The 27,850-nt window shown below is 50.5% G+C and overlaps 1 protein-coding gene and 1 long non-coding RNA gene across 2 annotated transcripts; both read left to right on the top strand.

Annotated features, from left to right (window-relative positions):
• The first annotated feature begins 1,287 nt into the window (after positions 1 to 1,287).
• Positions 1,288 to 7,595, top strand: CELA3B (chymotrypsin like elastase 3B). Its single transcript, XM_004603409.2, has 8 exons — positions 1,288 to 1,337; positions 2,722 to 2,807; positions 3,599 to 3,696; positions 3,807 to 3,941; positions 5,197 to 5,333; positions 5,667 to 5,809; positions 6,793 to 6,945; positions 7,507 to 7,595. The coding sequence occupies exons 1-8, from the start codon at positions 1,298 to 1,300 to the stop codon at positions 7,522 to 7,524; spliced, it is 810 nt and encodes a 269-aa protein (XP_004603466.2). The 5' UTR covers positions 1,288 to 1,297; the 3' UTR covers positions 7,525 to 7,595.
• A 12,607-nt stretch (positions 7,596 to 20,202) lies between these two features.
• LOC129404897 (uncharacterized) lies at positions 20,203 to 24,885 on the top strand. The gene is made up of 2 exons (XR_008630238.1): positions 20,203 to 21,462; positions 23,978 to 24,885. It is a non-coding gene; the product is annotated as an uncharacterized LOC129404897 (long non-coding RNA).
• Positions 24,886 to 27,850: the final 2,965 nt, after the last annotated feature.

Below are 27,850 nucleotides of genomic sequence, written 5' to 3'. Positions count from 1 at the left end.
TGTGTTCTCTCTTGAACACTGGCTTCTCTTCCCTCATATCTTTCTAGATGAGTTTCAATAAAAACTCTTGCTTCTCAAAAAAAGGAAAGAAAAAAAGGAAGGAAGGAAGGAAGGAAGGAAGGAAGGAAGGAAGGAAGGAAGGAAGGAAGGAAAGAAAGAAAGAAAGAAAGAAAGAAAGAAAGAAAGAAAGAAAGAAAGAAAGAAAGAAAGAAAGAAAGAAAGAAAGAAGGAAGGAAAGAAAGAAAGAAAGAAAGAAAGAAAGAAAGAAAGAAAGAAAGAAAGAAAGAAAGAAAGAAAGAAAGAAAGAAAGAAAGAAAGAAAGAAAGAAAGAAAGAAAGAAAAGAAAGAGAGAGAGAAAGAAAGAAAGAATAAAAACAGCTGTTTGGACCAGAGAATGAGTTCAATGGGCTGGCACATGCTCTGTGTGTTGGAAACCCACATTTGATTCCTGGGGTAACCTGGTCCCGTGAGCACTGCCAGGAATGATCCCTGAACATAGCCACACCCAGTGACCCCTAAACAAAACAAAATAAAGAACAGAAACATTCTGATTCTTTTTCTGGGTTTTGTTTTGCTTTCTTTTGAGGGCACACCCAGTGATTCTTGGGTTCTACTCTCAGCTCCGTGCATGGAGTTCACTCCTAGGAGTGGTTAGGGGACCATCTGGTGGGCCTGGGATCAAGCCTGGGACCCCCCACACAGAGCACGAGCTCTAGCTGTTTGACCCCACCTTCCCAGTGCAGATACATTCTTGATGCTCTTTCGATTTGTCATCGACTCCCCGTCTAGACTCAAGTTCCTACAGAGAGGGGAATGCACAACTTATTCACAGCTGTGCCCCTGGCAGTCTGATGGGAAGAACAGACTCAACAACACGAAAGGAGTCATCGGGGAGATCCCAGCATCATGTCTGCGTCGAGACAGAAGCTAAGGGTTCAGAGAGTGCAAGTCAGTGGCCCGGGTCCCAGGCGTTGGCCATCGTGGAGGCAGCCTGGACCAGCGTCTGACCAGTTCCAGAGCCCGTGTCCTTTTCTGGGAAGTTACCTCCCTCTTCCCCTCTTATCAGCCGCCATTCAATGCCACCTGTGCAGCCACACGTCATGGGAGCCTCGGTCCTGCCATTGGTCGTCCTTCCCCATCGGTAGCAGGAGGGGGCCATGACCTTGGACCCTGGGAGACCTGCCTTTCCCACCAGCTGTTCTGGGAGTGGGGCCCAGTCCAGCCCCCCACGGGCTACCTCCTGCCCTATATTAAAGCCCCAGGCCCTCGTCTCTCCCATCACTCAAAGCCTCCCAAGATGCTGCGGCTGCTGAGTTCCTTCCTTCTTGTGGCCCTTGGTAAGCCCCAGCCCGTGTCTGTGCGCCCTGAGTCGGAAGCCCTTTGAGCTCAGCCCCCTGAGCTGAGCCTCGGGAACCCAGGCCCTGGTACCACAGCGGGGGGGCCCCGCTTGCACCTGGGAAGTAACTGTGGAAACTTAGCTTGGAGCTAGAGCAGGATGGAGGGGAAGCATGGGCAAGGCAAGAGCAGGAGGAAGGCTGGGGGGAACCCAGAGGCTCTGTGTGTGTGTGTGTGTGTGTGTGTGTGTGTGTGAGAGAGAGAGAGAGGGGGGGGGCGGGGGTGTCCACAAAGGGGGCTCAGACAAAATCGAATGGTTAAGAACTGAGGCTCTGGGGCTAGTTGGTGTGGGCTGGACTCTTTGCCCCATCGCCGAACCATGCCTCTCCCCGCTCAGATCCCCCTGCCCTGCGCATGTCCTTAGCTTGGTCTTTTCCAGGTCTCGACTCCATAACACAGTTCCATTCAGGACCACCCCTCTGAGCTTCCTCCCTTGAGGAAGTAAGAGTAACAGAGGATATTTGGTCTTGTTTTTTGGGTCATACCTGGCGATGCTCAGAGGTTACTCCTGGCTCTGCACTCAGGAATTTACTCCTGGCGGTGCTCAGGGGACCAAGTGGGATGTTGGGAATCGAACCCGGGTTGGCCGCATGCAAGGCAAATGCCCTCCCCGATATGCTATCGCTCCAGCCCCAACAGATGATATTTGTTAAGTGTTTCCCAGGTGCCAAGACAATGCTCAGGATTTTCAAAAAGTTATGACCTGTCTGTCAGTCCTATTGCGCCCCCACTTTCTAGATGGGGAAAATGAACTCCCAAGAAAGATCCCTTTCCTAAAGAGGGCCAGAGCAGCCTTTTGAATCCCGGGCCGTCTCACTGCAGAGCCTTAACTCTATGTCTGTTTGGTTGAGGGCCACATCCAGCAGTGCTCAAGGGCTACTCCCAATTTAGGAGTCGGGGGTCACTCCTGGCGGTGCCCGGGGAACCACCATGTGGTGCCAGGATTCGTGCTTGGGCTCCTGCATGCAGAGCCCGTGCTCCAGACTCTGTCCATCTCCCTGACCCCACAGTATCCCTCTTCTGGATAATTGGTGTCGCTTCTAGAAAGCGTGTTGGGCTTTAGGCAGTGCTCTAAGTGTTCAAGCCCTTTGACCTTGCCAAGGAAGGACCGTGTCTCATATTTAACTCTGCCCTGGGACTCTGAGAACTCTGCCAAGCCCTGTTCTGGCCGGAATGTTCACTGTGACGGTGACTGTGTGGTTCAGAGAGGGAAGGGGCTGGCCCCCGGTCACAGAGCCAGGGAGAACACAACTAGGATGGGGACCTGGGCTTCTTCTTTCTCTGGGGGGCCCTTTGGCTGATGGGTCCCGATACTCTCTCCTGCAGCCTCAGGCTGTGGCAGGCCTGCCTTCCAGCCCGTCGCCCGCGTTGTGAACGGCGAGGACGCCGTTCCCTACAGCTGGCCCTGGCAGGTAAGAGCGATACCGGCCGAGCTGTTTCCCACCACGGGCTCTTCAGGCCCCTGTTCTGATCCCAAGGCCTCCACCCTGAACACCTGTTTGCTTTCAAACCACCTGTTCGTTTTCAGATAGTCCACTTGGGATTTTCACCTGTTCAGTCCCTAGCCCTCTCCCTGCATGGTTGGCAAGATAAAAGTGGGAATCGAGGAGGAATTAAGCTTGACTCAGGGGAAGAGGGAAGCACCACTAGTGAAATTGGAGCCACTGTGCTTTCAGTGTGGGGCCACACGCAGCAGTGCTCAGGGATTTGTCCTGGCTCTGTGCTCAGGCATCACTCCTGGCAGGCTTGGGGGCCCATAAGCAGGGACATGGGTCAAACTTGGGTCAGCTACGTGCATCTCCCAATGATCTTATGTATAAGCCAGATTTGGCCCGTGGGCTACAGTTCGCCAACCAAAGATTCAGCTTTTAAAAGTTAGAATAGGTATGAAAGAAGAGACGCGAAGGACTTGTGCCTCAGTTGCTGAGAGAACAGAGTGCAGAAGTGCTGGAGGCCTCGGGGGCTCTCAAGAGACAGAGGACTGGAGAATGTTCTAGAGGGCAGAGCACGTGGAGGGCCCCAGGGGAGTCACTAGGCTGAAGGTCGGAGGTCTCTGGAGCGTCTCCTCGTGGAGAAGTGCCGGAGTGGCCATGAGCTGTGGTGCATGTTGGGCACTGCACAGTTCTAGAGGGCGCCATTCCCGAGGTTCACGTGATGGTGTCCGTGTGGAACGCCGGCCACTTACGGCGCCTCCTGCCCACAGGTGTCCCTGCAGTATGAGAAGAACGGCGAGTTCCACCACACCTGTGGCGGCAGCCTCATTGCCCCCGACTGGGTCATGACCGCCGGCCACTGCATCTCGTAAGTGCTCTCACCTGCCCCATCCTGGGCCTCTGGGCGGAGACACGGCGGGGGGGGGGGCAGGAGGCGGGAAGCCAGCCAGGCCCCCACTGACTCCACCTCTACCGCAGGAGCTCCCTGACCTACCAGGTGGTCCTGGGCGAGTATGACCGGGCTGAGAAAGAAGGTCCCGAGCAGGTGATCCCCATCAACTCTGGCGACCTCTTCGTGCACCCCCTCTGGAACCCCAACTGCGTGGCCTGCGGGTGAGTTGAAGTCTCAGACCGGGACTCAGGGCCCACTACCCCCCCAGGGACCCCAGGACACGCTCCTGGGAAGCCAGCTCACGGACTGTCCACACCAGACTCATTCTCTTCGAAGGGAACAGCAGGGCCCAGGTGACTCGACCAGATCTCAGAGCTGCTCCGCTGGCCCTGCCCTATGCCCAAGGCTCCTCCTCTCAGCCGACTGGAGCTTGAGCACTGGGCTGGGAGTCGGACTCCAGCACTAAGTGGTAACTGGGCCTGGACAAGTCCCTGCCCTTTCCTGGATCTCACAGTTTTATCACTGGTCAATGATAAAGCCGGACCTTCTGGGTTTGCTGGTGATGGTAAAGGTCAGGGAGGGGATCACCAACCACCAGTCAGGAACACTGAACCCGGGAGGAGCTGGAGAGAGTTCAAAGGGCTGCGCATAGGATTGTCTTGAAGGGCTGAGAACAAGTTTTGGCTGCAGGCAGCTAAGCTTCAATCCCGCACATCGAGTGTCCCTGCTCCAGCTCTGCTGGAAGCGGCCCCTGACCACTGAGCCAGGAGTAGTCCCTGGGCACTACAGGTGTGTCCACAAACATAAAATCCAGGTCTTCTTAAAGCCCCCCAATCCTGGGGCTGAAGAGAGACAGCGGGTAGGGTGTTTGCCTTGCATGTGGCCAACCTGGTTTTGATCCCCAGAATCCCATAAGCAACCCCAGGAGTGATTCCTGTGCACACAGTAATTACAGAGTAATTCCTGTAAGCCCTGAGCATTACCAGGTGTGGCCCCCAACCCCTCAAAAAAAAGTCACCCCAATTCCTTGTAAATAGCATATGTGGGGAGTTTCAGTACTTCCCTGGTGAATGGGTTGTAAATGAGCACAGCACCCCAAAAGTGTAGTGCCTCGGGAATGTGGGGCTGCGCCTCCCCAGGGTCCAGGGCTAAGTGGGAGAAACTGTCTCCCATCCAAGCATCAACCAGTACAAACCCGGCCTTGCTTAGCTTCTGAGATCCAACGGGAACGGGCGTGTCCAGGGTGGTATGGCCCTAGACAGTGGAGAGAAAGGGACGCGTTCCCTACCTACCCCAGCGCCATCAGCCTCACCAGGAGAGGGAGGCTCGCTGGGTCCAGCTGGGCCGTGATGCAGGCCCGGAGAATGCGTGTGGCGTTGGGAAGGGAGGATGGGGGGCAGAGCGGTGAGAGCTGGGGGTGCGCTGGTCTGGCTGCAGACCCAGCCTCCCCGTGACCCTCCCTGTCCTGTCTTCCAGCAATGACATCGCCCTCATCAAGCTCTCACGCAGCGCCCAGCTGAGTGACAGGGTCCAGCTTGCCTGCCTGCCCACCGCCGGCGACATCCTGCCCAACGATTCCCCCTGCTACATCAGCGGCTGGGGCCGCCTCTACAGTGCGTCTCGTCCTTGTACCCTCTGCCTCCTCCTCCACCACAGTCTCTGTCTCCATCACTCACTGCACTGGGGCCACAGGGCAGTGCTGGGGGCTGCTCCTTGGCTCTATGCTCAGGGGTTGCTCCCAGCAGTGCCTGGGGGACCATGCGGTGATTTTAGAGGGCTCCTGGGTGCCAGGTGTGGGGCTGCCATGGTGCAGGGCCATGTGACTTGGTGGGAGGTGCTTCTCTGCTCCAAACTCCCCAACCTCTTGGGGGTTCCCAGCCCTGACCCCCAGACTGCAGTGGAGGCTGGCACCCCCACACCCCTGACTCAGTGCTCTCCCCGTGCAGCTGGCGGACCTCTCCCCGACAAGCTCCAGCAGGCTCTGCTGCCCTCTGTGGAATACGCTACCTGCAGCAAGTGGGACTGGTGGGGCCCTACCCTGAAGGACACCATGGTGTGCGCTGGTGGTGACATCCGCTCTGGCTGCAACGTGAGTCCTCCTCGGAGCAGTCCTCCACGGGCCCATGGGGACACCCCACCTCCACCCCCTAGGAAAAGACATGCAGTGTTGCTGCTGCAGGCCCCACTGATCCACCACGCCAGGCATGCATTGTAGAAAGTCAGTGTGGCGTAGAACCAGCCCTGGCCCAGAGCGGAGCCCCTGCATTTTAGTCCCCTCTCACATGCTGTCTTGGCCAGGGAGGAGTCTCAGGCCCTCTCAGACTTTGGCATCCAGAAGCTTGAAGTGTTTTATTTTTTTGTTTGTTTGTTTGTTTTTGGCTTTTTTTTTTTTTTTTTGCTTTTTGGGTCACACCCAGTGATGCACAGGGGCCACTCCTGGCTCTACACTCAGGAACCATTCCTGGCGGTGCTCAGGGGACCATACGGGATGCTGGGATTTGAACCCGGGTTGGCTGCGTGCAAGGCAAACGCCCTACCCGCTATGCTATCACTCCAGCCCCTGTTTTTGGCTTTTTGGGTCACACCTGGCGATGCTCAGGGGTTACTCCTGGCTCTGTCCTCAGGAATTACCCCTGGCGGTGCTCAGGGGACCATATGGGATGCTGGGAATCGAACCCAGGCCAGCTGCATGCAGGGCAAATGCCCTACCCGCTAAAGTATGGCTCCGACCCCAGAGGTTTGAGATGTTGACACGAGGACCTCTCAAGGCCCTTTGAAGTAAAACATTGCCCTCATTGTAAGTGCACACCAATACTAATGTTCACGGTTCCCGTTGTACTCTCCTGGGAACGCCTGTCTGTTGACTGCACCCTCTCCACTAGGCTATTCTTTTGCTTTCTCTCACAAGATCCGTCAGGCAAACCTTACTCCCCATCACTGAAATGGAGAGGCCCTGAGCGGTCAAGTCCCACTGAGGTTTCCTAAACGCCCACCCCCAGCCCCCATGTCAGAACTAGCTGCTGGAAGCTCAGACTCGCTCAGCTCCCTACCTTGCCTCTCTGACTCTTCCAGGGTGACTCCGGAGGACCCCTCAACTGCCCCGCTGCTGATGGCTCCTGGCAGGTCCATGGTGTGACCAGCTTCGTGTCTGCCTTCGGCTGCAACACCCGCAAGAAGCCCACTGTGTTCACACGAGTGTCTGCCTTCAACGACTGGATCCAGGAGGTGAGCGGGCAGGGCAAGTGGGCAGGGTGGGTGCGGGTGGAGGCCTGCCACAGTGTGGTCCCAAGACCTCTAGCTCCTGGCTGGAGCTCGGCGTTGCCGCTGAGTTTCCTTGAGGCTGCCAGTGTTTTTGAAATTCCTCCTCCAGGGAGGTCCGTTCTTGGTCTTGGATGACGGAGGGAGGTGTCAGGGCTGCTCGTGGGGGACAGACTCGGTAGCAAGGGAGAAAGAGGCTGAGAGCTGTGTTAGGGGATGCTCAGGTCCTGTGGGATCGGTGGTGAGAGCAGAGTATTGCTGTTTACAACTGTAGTAGCGGAAATTTACAAACAAAACCGAGGCACTGAGATAAGCTCCTTAGTTAATAGTTTACTCCACCCCCCACCACTCACCAAGTAAATATTATTATTACTCCATTATATAGATGGGAAAACTGAGGCTCAAAGAGGTCAAATCATCTCTCAAGATCACATAGCTAAATAAGTGGCATATCTGGGAGTTGAATCTGGACCTATCTGGCATCAGAATCTGTGACCTAACTGCTCTTTTTCCCCCTTTTTTTTCCAGACAATGGCCAACAACTAAACTCCAGACCTGGATGGCCGTGCCCACTCATAAGCTTTGCAAAAAATAAACATCTCTCAGAAAACCTCAAATCAGTTCCTTCTTTGATCATCTTTTTGCCCTGCAGCTCATTCCTAAAGTCTTAGATCTGGTATGCAGAGATAAGACCAGATCTGATGCTCTCCTATAGAGAAAAGAGGAAAGGACTGGGGGCAGGGAAGAGAGAACAGGAGCTAAGGCGCTCGCCTTGCTTGTTGCTCTAGTGGCCTGAAAGCCTGGTTTGAGTCCCCCATACCACATACGATTCCTGGAATATCTCCAGTGGTCATTCCTGAGCATAGAACCAGGAATAGCCTCTGAGCATTGCTGAGTGTACCCCGACTGCCTCCCCGCCCCCTGATAAGGGGAAGACTGTCAGAGAGATCAACCATCCCTGCATGTCTGGGACTGAGGGGCTCCCAAGACTCAAGACTTTGAGTGCTGAAGCAGGACAGTGCCAGGATGTTGGCCCCTTAGTGCAGAGTTACACAGAACCACTGGCTGTCTACTGCATGCATGAAACATGAGAACATGGAAAAATCTGTAGAAAATCACACAGTGCCTTAGCAGGCACCCGGTGATGGGGAAGGACCATTTGTTCTTTGCATCCATGGACAAGCTGGGAAAGGAGGGCTGCACTCATTCATTCCAGGAGGCTCATTCTGCCTATAATGGCCCATTATTTGGACAAAAATGAATATATAGGAGCCACTGCTTAATCATTTACTAGGCACCTTTGATATGGAAAGATTAGAGCTGGGAGTAAAGAGGTTAGTAAGACAACTTTGGGAAGACCCTTTGCACAAAATCACAATCCTTTCCCCATCATGTACATTAACACTGGGGCCAATGTTTTTCCTTCCTTTTTTGAGGTGCCAAGTATTGAACGCAGGCCCTCACACATGAAAGGCAAGTGCTTAGGGCTGGAGAGACAGTGCAGAAGTTAAGGCACTTGTCTTGAATGCAACTGACACAGTTTGATCGCTGGCAATGGCCCAGCCCTCCCCTCTCCCAAATAAAAAATAAATTAAAAAAATTTAAAGACTGGGGCTGGAGCAATAGCACAGTGGGTAGGGCATTTGCCTTGCATGCTGCTGACCCAGGTTCAATTCCCAGAATCCCATATGGTCCCCCGAGCACCACCAGGGGTAATTCCTGAGTGCAAAGCAGGAGTAACCCCTGTGCATCGCTGGGTATGACACAAAAAGAAAAAAAAATTAAAAGGCAAGTGCTCTTCTGAGTTTTATCCTTGACCTCATTAGGACCAATTTGTGTGTGTGATTTTCACTGTCAAGAACACTCCAGTGAACATCCTTGGGCCTATCTCTAGGTGCGCATCTGTGAAGGTTTTTCCAGGGCATTTTCCAGGAAATAAATCTGCCGAGAGGGAGGGTATGCTCTTTGTCAGCCTTACCCACTAGACTTTTCCAAGCTGCTCTCCAAAGTGATCAGGTCAACTATACTTATTTTGGGGAGTGGGGTGGGGGTAGGGGGCACACCTGGCAGTGCTCAGGATTTTCTCCTGGCTCTGCACTCAGGAATTCTGGCAGATTCAGGGGGTCATAGGAAATGCCAGGGATTGAACTCGAGCCAGCCTCATGCAAAAAGCACTTACCCCTCTGGACTATCTCTCTGGCCTCTCAACAACACTTCTTAAAAATTCCCTTTGTTGGTATATAAAGCACTGGTTGAACTCTACAAGAAGAAAACATCCAACCCCATCAAAAAATGGGGCGAAGAAATGAACAGAAACTTTACCAAGGAAGAAATACGAATCGCCAAAAGGCACATGAAAAAGTGCTCTGCATCACTAATCATCAGAGAGATGCAGATCAAAACAACTTTGAGATACCACCTCACACCACAGAGACTAGCACACATCCAAAAGAACAAAAGCAACCGCTGTTGGAGAGGATGTGGGGAGAAAGGGACCCTTCTTCACTGCTGGTGGGAATGCCGACTGGTTCAGCCCTTCTGGAAAACAATTTGGACGACTCTCAAAAAATTAGATATTGAATTCCCATTTGACCCAGCAATACCACTGCTGGGAATATATCCCAGAGAGGCAAAAAAGTACAATCGAAACAACATCTGCACATGTATGTTCATCGCAGCACTGTTTACAATAGCCAGAATCTGGAAAAAACCCGAATGCCCCAGAACGGATGACTGGTTGAGGAAACTTTGGTACATCTATACAATGGAATACTATGCAGCTGTTAGAAAAAAGGAGGTCAAGAATTTTGTAGTCAAGTGGATGGGCATGAAAAGTTTCATGCTGAGTGAAATGAGTCAGAAAGAGAGAGACAGACATAGAAAGATTGCACTCATCTATGGTATATAGAATAACAGAGTGGGAGACTAACACCCAAGAACTGTAGAAATAAGTACCAGGAGGTTGACTCCATGGCTTCGAGGCTGGCCTCACGTTCCGGGGAAAGGTCAACTCAGAGAAGCGATCACCAACTACATTGTAGTCGAAGGCCATGTGGGGGAAGGGAGTTGCGGGCTGAATGAGGGCTAGAGACTGAGCACAGCGGCCACTCAACACCTTTATTGCAAACCACAACAGCTAATTAGAGAGAGAAAACAGAAGGGAATGCCTTGCCACAGTGGCAGGGTGGGGTGGGGGGGAGATGGGATTGGGGAGGGTGGGAGGGACACTGGGTTTACGGGTGGTGGAGAATGGGCACTGGTGAAGGGATGGGTTCCCAAACTTTGTATGAGGGAAGTATAAGCACAAAAGTGTATAAATCTGTAACTGTACCCTCACGGTGATTCTCTAATTAAAAATAAATAAATTTAATAAAAATAAAATAAAATAAAATAAAATGTCTCAATAAAAAAAAAAATTCCCTTTGTTGAGGCCCACGTGATACTTTGGAAGGTAGGGCATTTACTTTTTTTTTTTTTTTTTTTTTTTTGGTTTTTGGGTCACACCCGGCAATGCACAGGGGTTACTCCTGGCTCTTCACTCAGGAATTACCCCTGGTGATGCTCAGGGGACCATATGGGATGCTGGGATTAGAACCCGGGTTGGCCACGTACAAGGCAAATGCCCTACCTGCTGTGCTATTGCTCCAGTCCAGGGCATTTACTTTTTACACAACTGACCCGGCTTCTATCCCCAGTACCCCATATGGTCCCTGAGTGCAGAGCCAGGAATAAGAACTGATGGCTGCTGGGAGTGCCCCCCCCAAAAAACAACAGCTTCCTGTCTCTTTTCCTACCCACTAGCCTCAAACGTAGCTGCTTGTCCACATTTTCCTTCTAAAACCAATGTGAAATCTGATCCCTCCTCCCCCAAATTCTCCTCCATCCCTTACTCCCACACCCCTAGCCCCATCATACCAGTCTTGCAAAACCCCAAGAACTGGTCTGGTAAGACCAGAATATGAGCAAGGGAGGAACTGAATCAAGCGAGGTAGAGACCTCTGCATCATGGGTGTGTGGGGGAGGGCGGGAGAAATTTGGGAGCTATACATTTCTATTGAATCATTGTATTGAGTCAGACTGCCAAGCCCAGGTGACAGGTAACTGTCTGATTTCCCAGACACTTCAAAACCTGAGCGTCTGCTTCCTCGCAGTGTATCAGGAAAAGACTCTGGACGTTTTCCAAAGTCCTCACAGGATGAAGGGAAGTCAGGCCTGAGATTGCACCCTCTGTTTGGACAATGGATTCTCAAAGGCTGAGATTGCATCCTCTGATTGGGCAGTCAATTCTCAGGGACTTGACCCCAACCTCTGGGGATGCTAAGAGCTGCTGAAACCCCTCAACCCCTCTCAAAAGAAATGCACGTGCGAGAGTATCTTGAAAGTGTCAATAATTCAATTTTTTTTCTTTTTGAGTCACACCTGGCGATGCACAGGGGTTACTCCTGGCTTTGCACTCAGGAATTACTCCTGGTGGTGCTCAGAGGACCATATGGGATGCTGGGAATTGAACCCGGGTTGGCCACGTGCAAAGCAAACACCCTACCCGCTGTGCTATCGCTCCAGCCCTTCATTCAATTTTTATTTACTAAAATGTCCAGGTCTTGGGTCAGAGAGATATTAAAGGGGTTAAAGTGCTTGTCTTGTACGCAGCCAACCCCATTTCAATCCCTGGCACCATCTATCATCCCTGAGTGATCTCTGAGCACATAGAAAGGAATAAGTGCTGGGCATGGCTGGCCATGACCCTAAACCAAACCAAGACAAAAATTTCCAAGTTTCAGTAATTAAAAACCTGGGAAGGGATGACTACCAAGCAGTGCTTAGGAGGTCTTATACTATCTCTCTGGTCCATCAGTAATTTAAGTTTAAAAGCCATCTAGTCAAAGTTTTTCTGAGCAATAATCAAGGATGTAGATGCTAATGATTCTTGTTTTCTAAATCACGAAGACAACCCACTTTCTGATGAAACACAATCATAATACTTTGATTCCCAATGAAAAAAATGGTAAGTAGAGGGGCCAGAGCAATAGTACAGCCAGTAGAGCATTTGCCTTGCACATGGCTGACCTGAACTCAGTCCCCAGCACCCCATATGGGGCACCAAGTAATGCTGGGAGTGATTTCTGAGTGCAGAGTCAGGAGTAAACCCTAAGCATCACTGAGTGTGACCCCAGACTTTCCAAGACATGAGAAGAGGAGCTGGAAAGAGAGGTCGGTGGGCTAAGTGCTTGCTTTACATGCAAGAGGCCTGAGTTTGAACCCTGCCACCGCAGCATTCCCTGACCACTGCCTGGAACACCTGCTGAGCAACAGGCTGGGGGTAGATGCTGTGCACGACCAAGCAGGGCCCACAAATGAAACCAAAAGATAAGAAGTGCTTTCTCTTTCATCATAGGATATCAATAATTCAGTTCTTATTCTAAAATTTAAAAAATTGGAGGTTCCTGTCTTGGTGGTTGTCAGAGGTGCCTGGGGGGCCGTGCAGTGGTGGGGATAAATCTTGGGCACACACTCTAGCCCGTTGAGTTATCGTTCCAGTCTCTTTAATTTTATTTTAGTTCTGTTTTGGGAGCCACACCTCGTAGTGCTCAGGAGTTACCCCTGTTTCTGCACTCAGAGATCACTCAGCAGGCTTGGAGGGCCCAATGGGGTGCCAAAGATCAAACCCAGGCTAGCCACACGCAGGGCAAATGCTTTACCTGCTGCACTATTGCTCCAGCTCTGTTCCCTTAAGATTTAAAAGTAGTCAACAAACCTATTCTCTTTCCATTTTCAGAATATAAATGTTGGCTACATTTTAGAAACTTCTACTTTGGGAATATATATATTTTTAAATCACCCTGTGGTTTCCAGGGAGATAGCTAAAGGACTGGAGAGCCTGCCTGGTGTGCAGACAACTTGTGTTCCATCCCTGGCACAGGGGCTGGAGCAATGGTCCAGCGGAGAAGGCATTTGCCTTGCACAAGGCCGATCCACGTTTGATCCCCAAAACCCCAAATGAAATCCCAAACATGCCAGGAGTAATTCCTGAGCACAGAGCCTGGAGTAACCCCTGAGCATCGCCAGGTCTGGCCCCAAAACAATAACAATAAAAAACCAAACAGTTCCTCAATTCCTGGCACAGTATGTTCCCCTAAGCACCACTGGGATGACCCTGATAGCCCGCAGCATATCTGGCCCCAAGTATCACCAGCCATGGTCCAGATTCCCCAAGCGCTGCTTTAGAGACTTACCCCCCCAAAAAAAATTGCCTCCATGGGGCTGGAATGAAGTACAGTAGGTAGGGCATTCGCCTTGCACTTGGCTGACCTGGATTCGATACCTGCATCTCATTTGGTCCCCCAAGCACCACCAGGAGTAGTTCCTCAGTAACCCCTAGGCATCACTGGGCCAAAGCATAACAAAAAAATCACCGATGTGGGGGCTGGAGAGATACTGCAAAGAGTCAGAGTGCATAGCTTACATTCTCAATACTCCAAGTTCAATCCTTGGCATGACATGACCCCCTGGTATGCCCCAAGAACTGCCATGGTGCCCCAACAAAACATTTGGACTGGGGAGATAACTTATTTTCTTTTAGGGGGGGGAGATAATTTAAATAGCAATTCAATTCCTGGTACCTCGTAGCCCCCTGAGCACTGGCAGAAGTACTATCAGGCCCCCTGAACACTGCTGGTGGCCCTAGACTACTGGATGTGGCCCCAGTGGTCCTAGAGCCACTGAAGTCTGGCAGGAGTATCCCTGAATCCCCAAGCATTGCTGAGTGTGGCCCCCCGTTTAAAAAAGTTAAATAGTGCTACAGCAATAGTACAGCAGGTAGGGCATTTGCCTTGCATGTGGCTGACTCAAGTCTGATTCCCAGCATCCCATATAGTCCCCTAAGCACTGCCAGGAGTGATTCCTGAGTGCAGAGTCAGGAGTAAGCCTTGAGTATCTCCAGGTGTGGCCCCAAGCCCAAAGATAAATAAAATAAAAACAAACCACTCACACTTTTGAAATTCAATTTTAGGAAGTATAAAATGTTCATAGTGCCTGGGGTCAAACTCAGGCCTCACACATCCAACGCAAGTGCTGCACCACTGAGCACACAGACATCCTCTGGAAAGTCTTTTTTAATTTTTTTTAGTCTTTTGTTTTGCTTTTTGGGTCACACTTGGCAATGCACAGAGGTTACTCCTGGTTCTGCACTCAGGAGTCACCCCTGGCGGTGCTCAGAGGACCATATGGGATGCTGGGAATTGAACCTGGGTCGGCCGTGTGCAAGGCTGTACTATTGCTTCAGCCCCACAGAAAGTCCTTTTTAATCACTTTCCTATTTCTCTTACACTGTAACTGTCATTGTGTGGGGGTTAGGTTTGGTTTTGTGTTTTTGGACGACACCCAGCAGTCCTGGGAGGCTATTCTCAGCTTTCTGTTTATGCATAACTCCCGACAGTACTCAAGGGATCATGTGGTGTCATAGATTGAACTCAGGCCACCTGCATGAAAAGCATGCAAAATACCTTTCAGATAAATATGTGCTTTGGGCCACACCCAGTTGTGCTCAGGGATCACTCCTGGTGGGGATCATGGGGCCATATGGGATTCTGGGGCTCGGATCAAACCAGGGTTGATTGCGTGCTAGGCATATGCCTTACCCTCTGTACTACTTCTCCGACCCAACCTCAGCTATATTTTTAACTTTGTAGTATCTGAGGACTGTGTTAGTTCAAGTCAAATGCTAACCCATGTCCACATGACCAAGTGTGCTTTGAGCCTACCAACACTACTTCGTTTCAGCCAGAGAGATAGTACACAGTTTAAGGTACTTGCGTTACACGTAGCCAATCTCTGTTCAATCCCCAATACTGCACATGGTCCCCCGAGCACTGCCAGGAGTGACCCTTGAGCAGAGCCAGGAGGAAGCACTGAGCACCACTGGGTATGGCCAAAACACACACACACACACACACACACACATACACCTTCATTTTGTTGCTTATTTTGTTTGCTCTTGCGTTTCACCTGGCAGGGCTCAGTGCTCACTTCAGGCCTGGCTCTGCTCAGGGGTCACTCCTGGTGGTGCTTAGGGGACCATATGCCATAACAATACCAGGAAATGAATCCGAGTCAGGTGCAAGCAAGGCAAGTGCCTTACCCACTATACTATCTCCCTACCCCATGGCTTCAATTCACCAAAATTCCACCTTTCTCCCAAATCTTTTGATAGTCCTGATTTTTCCTTATTTGCCACGATCCCCCGGGGTTCTGAGTGCAGTGCCCCTGTTGCATACCAAGTCCATAAACCTGACATTGTTAACTGCACCAGTGTCCCTGGTGGTCTCTAGCACACTCACATCATCATCAAATGCTGGCCACCGCTGGGTCTGCATGAGATGACCCAAAGACGCACCACAAGGGGCTGTGCCATCGTTGATACTCAGCCAGGTGTCGTGTGAGCATTGAAGTGTAGTGTGCACCACCCAGCAAGCACACCCAGAGCTGTGTCAGTACAGAGACCAGCAACACTAGCCACAGCCAGCATGTGTGTGAGCCACACAGAAAGCCCAGGAGAGGTTCACGAGCGGCAGTATAGCAGGTGGGATGTTTGCCTCTCGCACAGCTGACCTCAGCTCAACCCCTGGCACTGCAGATGGTCCCCTGAGCACTGCCAGGAGTGATCCTAGGAGTAGGCCCTGAGCACCTCCAGGTGGGGTGTGGCACTGAGGCTACTCTGAAGGGCAAAACCTGATTTGGAGCAGGAACGTAGACAAACAGAAGTCAGGGAAGAGCACGCCCAGCAAGGAGGAAAAGATGAGTGTGTGTGTCTTGAAGGCAGAGAAGGCACACCTAGGCAGGTGGGGAAAGTGGGCGGAAGGACAGTTTCTATTTTATTCTGAGTTATGATGCAGTGAGCTTGGGCAGAGCCACCACAAGTGTAGATATTTTGAAACCTCTAAGGTTGGAGCTGCTTGGGGCTGGAGCAATAGCACAGCGGGTAGGGTGTTTGCCTTGCATGGGGCCAGCCCAGGTTCGATTCCCAGCATCCCATATGGTTCCCCGAGCACCGCCAGGAGTGATTCCTGAGTGCAAAGCTAGGAGTTACCCCTGAGCATTGCCGTATGTGACCCAAAAAGAAAAAAAAATTAAAAATACCTCAAAGGTTGGAGCTGCTTGGGGACCCAAAGGGTTGGTCCCTCTACTCTCACGGGTTTCTGAAGCATCCCCAAGGAAACCAAGAATGGGTTGGGAGTGGACGGAGGGGAGACAAGTGGAAGTCCTTCATCTAGTCCGACTAAAAGAAACACTGCAGAGACGGGAAAGGTTAATTAAGGTACTTTATTTTCTGAGTTGAAAGTGAAGACCAGGGACCAAAGTAATAGTACAATGGGTAGGGAATTTGTCTTGCACACAGTAAGCCCGTTTGATCCCCAGAACTCCATATAATCCTTCAAACCCTGCCAGGAGTGATCACTGAGCACAGAGCTGAGAGTTAAGTCCTGAGTACTTCTGGATGGGGCACCCCAAAATAAAACAACAGCCAAAAAAAAAAAAACAAAAAACCCACACCAACGCCTTACTTCTCCCTTCCCCAGTCCCTGGTAACCAAAAGAAAGACAGAAAGAAAATGAAGATTCACCCAGGGTTGGGAGCCAGGAAAAGCTGTGCCAGCAGCCAGCACCCACTGTTCCAGGTCGCTCCACACAGGCACGCTGTGTCCTGTGTATGTGGACAGTGCAGGTTGTGTTATAGCAGTTTGTGTTTCTGAGATAGGGGATGGCTCGATGTAGAGTTCCTGCCTTGCAGGTGTCAGGCCAAGGTCCGTATCTGTTACTTCCCTTCGCACTCAGTGAGGTACTGCAGCGCTGCTTTGGGCGACCCCCAGCACCCTAGGAGAATGTGATCGCCATTACAGGGCAGCCAAGCGTGTGCAAACACTATAACTGAAGTGTACACCCCTCAGTGAGCCCCCAGTGTGCCCCACCTTTGGTCACTGCCGAAACCAAGGAAGAAAAGTGTGTGTGTGTGTCAGTGGTGGGGTGGGGGTAGGGGGTGTTTCTGGCAATTTTCTAATATCCTCATGATACTCGAGCAATAGTACAGCGGGTACGACGGTTCCCTTGCACACAGTTGACCCAGGTTCAATCCCTAGTACTCCATATAGCCATCTTAACACTGCCAGGAGTAAGTCCTGACCACCTCTGGGTGTGTCCCCAAGCCCCACCCCCAATTGTTTCCTATTATCTCCAGGGGAAGGAGTTTTATTGGATACCTTTTTTTTTGCTTTGCTTTTTTTTTTTTTTTTTTTGGTCACACCCAGCGTTGCACAGGGGTTACTCCTGGCTCATGCACTCAGGAATTACTCCTGGAGATGCTCAGGGGCCCATATGGGATGCTGGGAATTGAACCAGGGTCGGTCGTGTGCAAGGCAAACACCCTACCCGCTGTGCTATCGCTCCAGCCCCTATTGGATATCTTTAAGGGGTTGTTAGCTCTATGGTCAATTTGTGTGTGAGAAATGCAAGAATGAGATCAGAAAAATCAGTTTCTTCAAATACCTCTTTTATGGACTCAGGTCAAGCATTCCTTCATCTGACCTTCTGGCTGTGGCAGGAAAGTGCGGGGGTTTGGAATGACAGTGGGCTGGGTCTCTGCAGGCAGTTTACCAGACATTTTCACAAACTGCTCTTTTGGCTAACTCAGCCTCTGTCATTTTTTCTGTGGTCAAGACAACTGATGATGTTTACTTTGTTCCACTTATTTTACACATGGGGAAACCAAGGTTAAAAGGAAGTGAAAAGCAATAACTCTGTTGTGGGCTGGGGAGATAGGTCAACCGGTTAGAGTACACATTATGTATGTGGGTGCCCTGGGTTTGATTGCTCCCCACCTCCACATGCTCCCCTGAAGAGTGCCTCACAGCCCCAGCTCCATTAGGTTTGACCCCAAAACAATAAAAGGAAGGAAATAAAACTCATTTGCAAGATTGAGTGGTGTGGGGAAGAGATATAGCTCTGGGGTTAAGGTCTTGAGTGCAGTAGACCTTGGTTTAATCCCCAGCACCACATGGTCCCAGATCTACCGGGGTGTTCTGGGGATTCGAGGTGCTTAAGCGAGTAGCATTGCATCCTCAGTCCTTTGCACTGAACTGCAGGCCTGATCTGCCAAGAACCTCAGTGGGGTCCCCAGGCCTGAATATCACTTGGGTGCCCCACTCCAACAACCAAAACAGTGAGTGATGCAATGGAACCCCATCACTTGGGGAGGCAGGCATAAGGCCAGATGATGAACTCTGGTTCTTTAACTACTGCTGAGTGTCTGGGAATACAGAGCCTTACTGACTGAGCAGCAGTGGTGACTTAAACAAAGGGTACATTTTCTCTTCCCCAGGGGTTGGCTCTGGAAATTATAACCCAGCAAAAGTGCTTTAGGGTCTTTGTTTGTTAAGCTTTGGGTGGTGAACTTAAATGGGGGTTGTAAAAAGTTAAAAAAAAAAAAAACAAATATCCACCGGGCTGGAGCAATAGCACAGTGGGTAGGGCGTTTGCCTTGCATGTGGCCAACCTGGGTTCTATTCCCAGCATCCCATCTAGTCCCCTGAGCACCGGCAGGGGTAATTCCTGAGTGCAGAGCCAGGAGTAAGCCCTGTGCATTACCGGGTGTGATGCACCTGGCTATTGGTCCTTTTGGGAGTTTTATTTCCTTCCTTTTATTGTTTTGGGGTCAAACCTAATGGAGCTGGGGCTGTGAGGCACTCTTCAGGGGAACATGCGGAGGTGGGGAGCAATCAAACCCAGGGAACCCACATACATAATGTTTACTCTAACCCACATACATAATGTTTACTCTAACCTATCTCCCAAAAGGATCTATCCAAAAAGGAAAAAAACAAAACAAAACAAAAACCCCATCTTGGTTGTTATTGTTTTGGGGCCACACTAGCTGTGCTGAGGACTTATTCCTAGCTCTGCGATCAGAAATCACTCCTGAGGGTGATCAGTGGACCATATGATGTGCCAAAGACAGAACTCAGACCGGCTGCATGCAAGGCAAATGCCTTACCTTCTGTACTCTAGCCTCTCAAAAATGTCTTACAGTGAATTTACTTATGATATATTAGCTGTAAAGGTTTGATTTGTACACCTACAAACTCAGAGCACATACAGGGATGAAAAGGGTTGCAAATGGAAAAGTTTATGTAGCCCAGATTAAGAGCACTTTCACTCCCCAGTTCATCCACTGAGAGGGTGTGGAGAGTATGAGACGCCTGTGTGCCTCCCTTGACCAAGTAAACACCGTCTTCCTCAGGGTTGAGTATGTGGGAGGGCTGCTTTGGTTAGCATCTCTGCACTGCCCCTCCCATCTGTGCTATTCACCATCTATGACAAGGGGTAGAGCACTTCCCCGCTGAGAAGGCAGGCTTGGTTGGCATCCCCATATCACATTTGGCCCCCTGAGCACCGCCAAGAGTGATCCCTGAAAGCAGACCCAGGAGGAAGTCCTGGGCACTGCTGGGTGTGGACCCAAAACGAATAAACAAAAATCTCTGGTCAGTTCAAACTCAGATTAAATTCACACTCAACCAAACCAGCAGTTTGGTCTCCAGTGTTCACCTAGGGGGAGCGGGTGGCTTGTAGGAAGGGATGCTAGAGGTCAAGCATGCGCTCCCTGAGTAATATCCGGGCCTCCCCAAACTTTAGTTCTTAACCATCAACAATCAGAACATTAAATCGGGGCTGAGATTCAATCTCCTAAACCCACGGGGTCTCCCCCAGGACACCTTGTTAAAGCCCCCGATAGTCGCATGCCTACTCCTGCCTGGGTACACAGAGGCGGTGCAACCGAACAGAGCGTGCCCGCTGGAGTGACCCCACGGGGCGCTCTCGTGGACCACTGCCGCTGAGCCAGCTCCTTTGGGTTTCCGTCCTTTGGATGGTGCAAAGGTGCAAGGGCGTAACCTCAAGGTGGGGCACTGATTCAGCTGCGGGCCGGCTCCCACTGCGTCCTCTTTCCATTTTGCAACTGGGCCAACTGCGGTGCAAGAAAGACAAGGAAGTTTCCCGAAGCGGAAGAGCTGCATAAAAGGCTTCACACCACCTGAGGAACCGAGGACGGAGAGAAACCCCAAAACGACCACGGTTTAACACCATGAAGTTGCGGGCCGCCAAGGAGGCCTAGAGAGACCCTGTCGCTCTACCCACCCCTTCCCCTCGCCGCTTCCCACTTCCGGGAGCGCACTTCCGGTTCCGGCGGTGGGTGACCGAGCTGGGCGCTGGGGAGACGGTTTACTTTTCTCGGAGTCGGTGGGGCCGGAGTGTCGACGGCTGTCGCCACTCCCCTACCCCCCCGCCCCGCGAGGTGGCCCCTGCGCAGGTGATGGCTTGCCCTCTTTCGTCAGCTGGCCTTGGACCCCGCGGAGGGAGGGGGCCCGCGGCGGGCGCCCTTGAGGCGACCTGGGCCCTCGCCGCCGCGCCCGGGAGGTGCCGCTGAGCTTCCCTCCGGGGCTTCTCTGCGTGCGTGGCCGAGTGCCCCCTTCGCCCGTCCAGCCCTGTTGACCTGGGGCAAGCCCCTCTCGCCGCGCCCTCCCGTCGGTGTGTCCAGCGGAACTGGCTCGGACTTTCCTCCTGGGTTATCTGGAGGCCCAGTGACGGAAAGCCCCGGCCTGTGGGGCCCGGAAACTTAACCCATACGGATGGGAACGATAGTGCAGCGGGTCGGGCGTTTGCCTTGCAGGCAGCCGACCTGGGTTCCATCCTTGGCACTCCATATGATACCCCCGTGCACCGCCAGGGATAATTACTGCGTGCAGAGCGGGGAGTAACCCCAGGTGTGGCCCCCAAAACAAAACTGCGGTTAGTGGGCAACACTGGGCTGCAGAGTCCTATAACCCGCATTGGCACCAGAGAGAGCGGGTAGGGTTATCGGGGTTCAATCTTCAACATCCCCAGGTGGTCCTCTGAGCACTGTCAAGAGTAGCTCCTGACCTGATCATCGCAGGGTGTGACCCCAAAGCAACAAAAAAGTTAATGGAGTGGAGTAAGGGGCTACTTAAGAGGAGAATGTAAAGTGCCCTCCACAATATCCAGGGGAGCAGATGCTTAATGAACTGCACTAATTAGCTTCTGAGGGGTATGTCTGGCAGGTGGTCTGAAACTATTAAGATAGATGCACTGCACTGTAGCACATTCATCGGTTTGCTGGAGTGGGCACCAGTAACGTCTCCATTGTGAGACTTGTTGTTACTGTTTTTGGCATATCTAATTCGCCATGGGTAGCTTGCCAGGCTCTGCTGTGTGGGTAGGATACCCTCTGTAGCTTGCCGGGTTCTCAGAGGGACGGAGGAATCGAACCCGGGTTGGCCATGTGCAAGGCAAACGCCCTACTCTCTGTGCTATTGCTCCAGTTAAGATAGATGAGCTGCAGAAATTGAGAACCTGTTAGCTGACCATTCGGACTATTCCTCGAAGCTGAGATTAGGAAGGACTTGGAAAGATGGCACAGGAGGTATGGTGCTTGCTTTGCATGCTGCTGACCTGGATTCAAATCCTTGGACCCCTGAACCTCCTAGTGGAGTGATTCCTGAGCACAGGCCGCCAAATGTAGCTCAAAACAACATACAAAAAGTCCTTGATGACTGAGAACCAGAAGAAATAATAAAAGGGTGTTTTCCTAAGTGGTTTGGGTTTTTTTTTCTGTCAAAAAGTTTTGGGGCAGGAGGGGAAAGCCTGAAGACACTTCCCTCTCTCAAGTTGTCAGGAAAGTAATACATGACCTGTAGTTCAGAAGATAAAACAGGAGCTGGCGATAGCATGCAGGAGTGAGGTGTGATCCATATCTCAGGGGCCCCAGCACTGCCCCACCACTAGGTAAAACACCCCCAGATCCCCCAAAGAACAGTACAGGATAGAAGGTGGAAAATAATTCCCTCCTCTCTTCCAACCCCTAATAGTAAATAGAACTTAATTTCTTTGCTAACTATTCAGGTATTGTGGATAGGTGGGACCACATAGGCTTATGCCCATGCCTTTACATTGGCACCACTTCATGGCGTGGTGATAAGTTATAGACAATTCTGTGTAACAACACAAAAGCGTGCTTTGTTTTTTACTAGGATGCACAGTGTTCCATAGTAAATGATGGTACTTCAACCATTCCTCTGTTGATGCTATTCAAGTTGCAGGATTTTGCTTTCCCAGGGTTTCATCCAACCCCTTGTTGGCTAAATGCTTCCTTTTTTTGTTCTAAGCACTCCTGGGCTTGGGAGATAGTTTGTATCTGGACTCATCACTCTGGGTTAAGAACAACTTGAGTGAGCGTATCTACTAGTTGAGTGAAAACCCACAATAAGAAGAAAAAAATCAGGGTACTCTTAAGAATATCCAGGTGAGGAGCTGGAGAGAGTGCATGGTGTGTGGGATGCTTGCACATAGCCAACCTAGGTTCAATCCCTACATATATCAGGTCCTGTATCAGCCATGCCAGGAGTAATCCCTGAGCACAGAGCCAGGAGCACAGCCAGGTGTGGCCCAAAAATAAAAAATCTAAGCTGGGCCAGGATGTTAAGAGAAGTGACTAGGAGTGGAGAACATTGAAGGTTAGGGCTGGTGGTTGTTGGCCTCAGTCATTTGTTGCTGAAGAAATTTGAGAAAATCTCCCAAGTGGGGGTGATTTTAAATGTCAGCACTCTGTACTTTAGGGAGGATTCTTGGGGAAAGAAGATCAGTGACTACATCATAGGGGTTACAAGCTTTTTTTCTGGGGGGGGGGTCACACCCGGCAATGCACAGGGGTCACTCTTGGCTCATGCACTTAGGAATTACCCCTGGTGCTGCTTGGGGACCATATGGTATGCTGGGAATCGAACCCAGGTGGGCTGCGTGCAAGGCAAACGCCCTACCCGCTGTGGTATCATACCAGCCCTGGGGTTACAAGCTTTGAACATACTCTGTTCACAGTAGGAGATGTTAGTATTTGTGTACTGAAATTTGAAGGTTAAAAAAAAGTGTTTTAAGAGGATGTGGTTTTCTACCCCCCTCTTGGACTGGAAGCCTGACTTAAGTGAAGCAAGGCCTTTTTTTTACGTCTGTCATTTTAGAGTTCCTTCATCATTATGAAAGTGAAGGGGGAGTAGAAAGGAGAGCAGAACAGAGAAATGAACAGATCTTTTCATTTTCATTATAAACCAGCATTTACAACTTGTTTTTAGACATTGTTAATGCTCTGAAAAATTGAATAAAATTATTTTTTGGTTATATGTTATTTGGTTGTATGTTTGCTTTTGGACCACATCAAGTGACACTCGGATTACTCCTAGCTCTGCACTCAGAAATTACTCCTGGCAGTGCTCTGGGGAATCACATGGGATGATGAGGATTGAATCCTGATTGGCTACATGGAAGTTAAGCACCCCACCTGCTGTACTCGCTCTGACCTTATAAAATGCGTGTAGGGGTACTCTGACCCCTCTGCAAGCAATGTACATATGGGGTTGGTTCTGATTGGAGGTTATACCTAGGGCTTGGGCTCACTCATGGGGACCATGTTGTGCTGCAGAGAGAAATCAAGCCTCCATCCTCCAGCATCTTGTTTTAATGTAATGTAAAATATTATTTGTCATGGGGAGGGGAAAATGAAAGAAAGATTCTGTAACTAGCAAAGTTTCCTTCTGGTACGCCATAACGCATTTCCTCACTTGTGTCTGTGGGTCTGTTTGTTTTTTGAAGCCACTCCTGGCAGTGGGCCGGGTTGGGTTTGGGGGACCGTGTGTGTGTGGTGCTGAAGATCGAACCCAGATCGTCTGTGTGCAAAACAAGCTCTCTACTTGCTGCATTATCTCACCCCTCTGCTGATCTATTAAGAGGAGAGAAAAAAAAATTGAGTTGCTCACAGCTTTATTAAGAAATGCTGTTAAATTTAGAAAACCAGTGGAACCTGGCTCTGGACCAGATCAATGAGATCAAGGTGTTTTTAATAGCCTTTAATGGTCTGTTTCTGCTGACCCTGATTTTTCTGTGACTAGGCGTCAGATATTTCTACACTCTTCCCTGAGCTCTAGAATGGAAACTGAAGGCCACCCAGAGAAACAAAGAAACCTAAAGAATCCAGGATGATCAGATAAGGTCACCATCAATGAGGGGAAGGCTGAGGAGTTAGCAACTGCTGCGGTTCAGGGTTCGCAAAAACTTTCTGGCTTCCATCAGGGAGACTGCATGAAGACTCGGTGGAGGAGCAGGAGACCCTGGCACGAAAGAATCCTCCCGACCCTTCAGCCTCCAGGTAGATATTCAGGAAGTTCAGCTGTGAAGATGCTGCCAGACCCAGGGGTGTCCTCAGACATCTCCGGGAGCCCCCTGGACGTGGCTGACACCTGAAATTCACACCAAGGAAAAAGTGGTGCAAGAGCAGTGCCAGGTTGTTCTGCCTGAGGAGCTCAGAGAAAGAAGGCAGAGATGTTAGCAGGGGGTCAGAGTCACTGGCTACCTCTCCCCGCTGGCTGCTGCTTGTTCATCCTACATGTGAGGCAGAACCAAAGGTTCTCTTTGTTGCAGCCGTGGGAAATCTGAAGCCTGGTGTTCTTGGAGCTTGCCTTTGACGCGCTGTAATAAGAATCCAATCCTGCCAGAAGCAGCTCCTTTCTTCGGATTGTGAACTCTGCAAGGACTTTCTCCGCCCTTTGGTTAGGACAATCAATCTGCTGCTTGTTTTTGCTCTGATGAATGCCTCTTTTTTATTTTCTTTTTCACTTTGTAACAGCCTTTAATATATTGTTTTGATGTATGCGAAGAAGTCATTGCTTTAACTTTCAGAATTCTTGTGCCGCTCCCTGTGGGGGCATGATTAGAAGCTTCTGAAACCCCACCACCAGCTCATGTGGGATGTCCCTGAACTATTAAAACTTGCTCCTTAATAAAAACGTTTTGTGATTGACCAGTTGCGTGCTTAGAAGTCAGCTTTTGAGCAAGGTGAGATAATTACCAGGAAGGGAGGGCTACGAGAGATAAGAACCTTGACTGTGGCATTCACTCAGCTGGGAAGTAGGAACAGGCCTGGCCTTAATTTTCAAAGACAGAATTTAAGTTGGACAGAGAAGCGGGGTTAGGAGAGCAAAATAATGCCCACGGCCATTTGATTTGCTCTTCCTTTTGTCCAAGGGACATCCTGTTGTGCGGATGCCGCAGGTCCTCTTGGTTCTCTGTGTGAAAACCTGTCAGCTTTGGCAGATGGCAGAGCCAGAGGACTCAACTGTGGTCACTGCAGACAGTAAACAGCAGCTGCTTCCCCCGCGTGACCTAGACCCAAGGAACCTTGCTTCTGCCTCTGAGGCCCGGCCTTCAGATTTGTAGATCTGCTCCGGTAACCAGCTTCTTGCCAAAGGGAAAGTCATCTATCAGGACAGGGACTGATTCGCTTCCTGCTGGGACTCATTTATCCTGCAGAAGTTTGCTTAGTCTTCACTGTGCCTTTATAACTCTTCTCGAATATAAGTAAAAACTCATAGCTTTAAGGAAACAGACCTTCCGAAGAGAGAGGAAGAAGCCATCAGAATATATTATTAGTAGTAATGCTAGGAGTGATAGTACAGTGGATAAGGCATTTGCCTTGCATGTAGCTGACCCGAGTTCTGTCCCCGGGATCCCATCTAGTCCCAAGCACCACCAGGAGTGATTCCTGAGCATTGCTGGCTGTGGACTTTTCCCGGAGAATGCTAGAGCTGGAGAAATGGAATAGTGGGCAGGGCACTTGTCTTGCATGGGCAGGCCTGGATTTGATATCTGACCCCATACAGTCCCTTGACACCCTGAGAGTGATCCCTGATCAGAGTCAGGAGTAAGCACTGCCAGGTGTAGCTCCAAAACAAAAATGCTGTCTTTTAAAAAGTCTCTTTTTAAAAACTATTTTGAAGAGCTGGTGCATTAGTACAGTGGGTAGGGCACTGGCTTTGCACATGGTTGACCTGGGTTCGATCCCCAGCATCCCATATGGTTCCCTGAGCACTGCCAGGAGTGATCCCTGAGTGCAGAGCCAGGAGTAAGTCCTGAGCACTGCTGGGTGTGAAATCCCCCCTCAAAAAAACCATTAAACATTATGTTGGTTTTGGGCCCCCCACCTGGGTGTACTTAGGGATTACTCCTAGTTCTGTGCTAAAGGGTCACTTCTAAGGGTGCTTAGGGAACCATACGTGGTGCCAGAGATAAACCAAGTCAGCTGCATGCAGGGCAAGTGTCCTACCTGCTGTACTATCCTGAGCCCGCTTTATTCCTCTTGGTTTTTGGAGGTACATCCAGTGATTCTCAGGACTTTGGACTTTACTAAGGAATTATAACTGGCAGTGCTCAGAGAACCATATACACTGCTGGGAATTTGAACTGGGATCAGCTGTGTACAAGGCAAGTGTCTTAACCTCAATTATTTCTGAGCTCCCTAGTCTCCCTTTTCGTGTTGGTTTTGAGATAACACTAAGGAATCATAATTTCAGTTATAAAATACACACACATATATGTTAAAACACAGAGAACAGAAGGAGGAGTGGGCTGGAGGTAGCTCAGGGCAGGATGGAGCATATACTTTGCCTATGCTAGGCCAAGTTTGAACCCGGGCCTGAGTAGTTCTGCATCCATAAGGCTCAAGCAGCTGAACAGTATTGCCCAGAGTGGTCCCCAGCCCTTTGAGCACTGCTTTGGTAACCCAAAATAAAACTGAAAGAGGAAATAGTCAAGTGGAGGAAGTGACACTTTAATTGAACAATAGAAGTAGATCACTGGATAGAAGTCACATGTTGGGCAGTAATCGCAGGAATGTAAAGGTATGTACCGTATGAGAAATAGTGACCTACAGGTGAGTGAACTGTGCCCTTTTTTGTTGGTAGCTTTCTGTTTTGGCCACACCCAGCACAGTGCTGGGAGAGCATGTGGAGTGGAGATGGATTAGGGACTTCCACATAGAAACCTGCACTCCAGCCCTTAAAGCCATCTCCCCAGCCGCTGAACAATGCCTCTTACTGGCTGGATTGAGCTTTTCTAGACTTAATTCTGAGACAAAAATTGAACAAAGGGAATGGAGATAGGCATCCTGATAGTGTCACTGTATCTCAATACTTAAATCTGCTGGGAACAATCTGGGTTTTTGCTTTTGTTTTGGGAACACACTCAGGGGACCATATAGGATGCCAGAGAGTGAACCCAGATCAGCCATGAGCAAGGCAAGCACCCCTACCGGCTGTACCATCGCTCTGGCACCATGTTGGGAACATTCTGAGGGAACTTTTTTTAGACTGCACGAGTCAAGAATCCTGGTTGAAGTTCTGGGCCTGCCCCAGTTTTTCAGTTGCTTTGATGCTTTCAGACCTAGCTTTTAAAACACCTGGTGGCGACCCCATCTGGCCTTACATGGGGGTGGGAGGTCACACAATTCAGCAACAATAAAAGGCATGTGCAGTGATCAAAAATTCAAATTCTACCACGTAGGGCTGGGCTGGAGCAATAGCACAGAGGGTAGGGCATTTGCCTTGCACGCGGCCAACCCGGGTTTGATTCCTTGCCCCTCTCAGACAGCCTGGCAAGCTACTGAGAGTATCTGCCCACACGGCAGAGCCTGCCAAGCTACCTGTGGCGTATTTAATATGCCAAAAACAGTAACAACAAGTCTCACACTGGAGACGTTACTGGTGCCCGCTCGAGTAAATTGATGAACAACGGGATGACAGTGACAGTGACCACGTAGGGCTAGAAAGAGAGTACAGCCTGTAAGGTTAGCCTTGCACACAGCCAACCCAGGCACCACATTTGGGTCTATCTATCTCTGGCTCCACATACGGTTCCCCAAGCACCGCCAGAAATGATCCCTGAGCACTGCCAGGGTGTGACCCCCAAACAAAGTCAAGCAAGAACCCTCA

The sequence above is a fragment of the Sorex araneus genome, chromosome 5 (assembly GCF_027595985.1).
Source record: "Sorex araneus isolate mSorAra2 chromosome 5, mSorAra2.pri, whole genome shotgun sequence".
In the NCBI taxonomy this organism is placed as follows: domain Eukaryota; kingdom Metazoa; phylum Chordata; class Mammalia; order Eulipotyphla; family Soricidae; genus Sorex; species Sorex araneus.
Note: the sequence above shows the minus strand (reverse complement) of the source record. Positions and strands in the feature narration are given on the sequence as shown.